At 37.4% G+C, this 3,289-nt stretch overlaps 1 protein-coding gene across 1 annotated transcript in view; it reads right to left on the reverse strand.

The window, feature by feature from the left end:
* Nucleotides 1-326: 326 nt before the first annotated feature.
* LOC107672959 (ras-interacting protein 1-like) overlaps nucleotides 327-3,289 on the reverse strand; it is an 18,784-nt gene continuing 15,821 nt past the window's right edge. The window contains exons 11-16 of the mRNA XM_016466345.1: nucleotides 3,004-3,153; nucleotides 2,293-2,405; nucleotides 1,908-2,196; nucleotides 1,588-1,751; nucleotides 1,350-1,491; nucleotides 327-802 (exon numbers count right to left, since the gene is read on the reverse strand). Coding sequence (XP_016321831.1) covers nucleotides 624-802; nucleotides 1,350-1,491; nucleotides 1,588-1,751; nucleotides 1,908-2,196; nucleotides 2,293-2,405; nucleotides 3,004-3,153 — 1,037 coding nt within the window. The 3' untranslated portion in view covers nucleotides 327-623. The remainder of the gene's footprint in view (nucleotides 803-1,349; nucleotides 1,492-1,587; nucleotides 1,752-1,907; nucleotides 2,197-2,292; nucleotides 2,406-3,003; nucleotides 3,154-3,289) is intronic.

Here is a 3,289-nt window from a genome sequence, read left to right on the forward strand (position 1 = left end):
GATACTGATCCTCATTATTAATGTTAGTCATGATAAGTGATATGAATTTTTACTGGTGACCAGTGGAGTCTTGCTCTAACTAATCGTTGAGTCCATTGCGATCATGCCACCCAGTGTTGATTAATAGAACAGCAGGTGGCCACCACTTTTCCCAACAGCCTCTCACAAAATGTATGAGAATCTATCGATAAAAAAACATGCCAGTAGGTTAAATGAATTACAGAATGTGGTAAAAAAAAATTATCAATGCAACTGATGTATCTGATCATAACAGCTTAAATTGTTTATTGTAGTGTCATATTTACTAAGATTAACAGTGGAAAAAACCTACAGAACATTTGAATACTGTGTAAAATAACAGGCTGGCATTTATCATTGCAACCAGGCAATGAATCTCATCTAACATAAACCTTTAAAGTAACTAATGCAATGAATTATACATAATCATAATGAAGACAGATGTGCTTGACAGGCAAAAAAAACAACAACAAAAAAACACAAAAGAAGGAATATTATCTGATATGAATATCTACTAGTGTCTAAAGACTGGTAGTTTCTCTATGTGAGAACTAGATAATGTTCATAATTTGACAACTGGAATGAATTAATGTTGTGAATTAATGTTACAATCTAGTCCGCTGATTAGCAGGAAGTTCATCCTGGTCGAGCCCCCACAGGAATGTTCGCAGGCATGTCACTTCCTTCATTAGCTCGGGGCTTGGGATTGGCTGATTCAGGTCCAGCCGAGGTGTCTCATTAGGCAGGATAAGAGGAGGATGGTCCAAAAAACTCTCAAAAATATCTTGGAATATGTGAATAATATTAAAGACAAAACAAATATTACGTATAATATCAAAAGAATACATTAAATGTGATTTACACTATAGTTTTAGGGTCTGTACGATTTGTGTAATGTTTTTGAAAGAAGTCTTTTATGCTCACTATGGCTGTATGTATTTGATTAAAAATACCATAAATATATTTGATTACAATTTAATTTTCTATTTTAATATATTTTAAAATGTAATTTGTCCGTGTGACGGTGACGGTGAAGCTGAATTTTCAGCATCATTACTTCAGTCTTCAGTGTCGCATTATCCTTCAGAAATCATTCTAATATGCTGATTTGCTGCTCAAGAAACATTTCTTATTATTATCAATGTTGAAAACAGTTGTGCTGCTTAGGCCTAGAATTTTTGTAGATTCTTTAAATAATAAAAAGATGAAACTTACTGGCTCCAAAACTTCTAAACAGTAGTGTATATTATATAAGTAGGTATAAAATAGTTTGACAGGCATATTATCAATATTATATAAGAATATGTTGATTTATTTAGGTTGTTACTCACCACCTCCAAGTTCGGTACCGAGAAGCGGAGCCCATGAAGATGGTGGGGCTCTCGTTGGTCCAAGCTTATAATGAGTGAGAAGATGGTGAAGCTGGGAAGGACTTAGCAAGGGATGTTCTTCCTGTAAACTTGACCAGGATGACTGAAAAAAAAAACACAGTGATAAATTATAGATGTGAAAAGCATTGCGTTCTTTACATATTCAGTGCATGGGGTCAGTTTGTTATCAAACTCTCACCTGAATAAGGCGGGTCTTAGGTATGCACAGGAAGTTGACCGTAACTGATAGCTTCTTTAGAAACTCTGATGCAATATCTCCAAGGCCTGCTCCTTGTAGCCAGTCTAAAACCAGGTCCAGATTTGTTCGAATTTGAACCGCACGTGACCAAGAGAATAGACTATCTTTAAAAGATTGAAGAAACAAATCATTTTAAACCTCAGACTTGCATTTGTGCTGGTCGTCCAGCCATAAACTCATTGCCATCATATCCTGCTGTCATCGCTGCCCGAAACCATGCGCAAACACAACTGTGTTTATGAAAGACTGTAAATTCTCACCTCTCTCCAAGAGTGTGTTGAGAAGAGACGTGTTTGTGAAGAAGAAGAGGTAGCCAAATGTTTGGGAGGTTAGCGGTGGAGAGAGGCAAGCTTCTCTGGAGAGCTGCAGAGAGCAGCGATACACTTCCACCAGTCCAGCGACGGTGGGCGGCAAAGTGGAGACGTCTTCTTCCTCATCTCCTTGCCCTTCATTACCAGCTCTGTCCTTTGCTCCCGCTTTTCCTTTCTTCTTCTCCTCACTGGAGAACGGGTTAGTGTCTAACAGTGCTGGGAGCAAGGAGTATAACGTCTGATCGAGAGAGGAAAATGAGTTTGAAATAAATTAAATGCTTTAAGCATACATGTGTCATTCAAGTACCCCTAATGCACACTGATGCACTCTCACCTTGGTCAGATGGTAAACACACTGCTGAAAGGTGTGCATAATGACATCATCCAGCTGTGCCAGCGCCTCAGAACAGGTGTCCATATCAGCTGAGAGAACGGGGTCACCCGGGGCTACAGGTTATGATGTGACAAACCATAAAGAGACAGAACATAAACCATCCCAAATGACCTGGTAATTATTAACATTCGTAATTTATAATAATTGCACTCAGTTTCAGAATAACAGTTGATTGACAATGTACAATATAATATCATGTGACAAGTACATTTTGACATTTGACAAAGATTTTGACTATGTTTATCTCATGAACTGCTTGTATTTGAGTTGTATGAGCCATGAGTCAGTATAGGTTGAATATTGTAATTCTATTCAAAGTTGAGGCTTATTTAACAGTGCAAAATTTTTGCTTAGACTAGCAGGTATACTAAAATAAACAAGATGGCATAATAAGAGGTGAGAGAAAACTGATTTAGTCTAACAAAAGACATAACACGTCTACAGCAGAAGATACGGCACGTTATGCAACAGCACAAGAATTTTTTGTTTTGAGAAAACATGCTGTAATTGCCGATCTCTCACTAGATGGCATAATGAGAGAAAACTGATTTAGTCTAACAAAAGACATAACACGTCTACAGCAGAAGATACGGCATACGGCACATTTTTTGTTTTGAGAAAACATGCTGTAATTGCAGATCTCTCACTAACCTTCAAATTCCCATTCTTTTTCCATGGCTTCAACTTTGACCTGAAAAAAGTTGAGGAGCTCCGTGGCATTGGACATCCAGAACATGAGAGGTCGAAGGTCAGAGGAGAGCTTCTGCATGCTTGGTGGAGGAAGTTCAACATCGGCCTCTGCTGAGCTGAACACACATCAAAAAACATTAAACCTCAGCACAGGGCACAAAATTCACACATTTATTTATACATATATTAGTTTAAATGATTGCTTTCATACTACTTTACATATATATATATATATATATATATATAT

This window comes from Sinocyclocheilus anshuiensis, unplaced genomic scaffold (genome assembly GCF_001515605.1).
Source record: "Sinocyclocheilus anshuiensis isolate Anshui unplaced genomic scaffold, SAMN03320099.WGS_v1.1 scaffold248, whole genome shotgun sequence".
Classification (NCBI taxonomy): Eukaryota; Metazoa; Chordata; class Actinopteri; order Cypriniformes; family Cyprinidae; genus Sinocyclocheilus; species Sinocyclocheilus anshuiensis.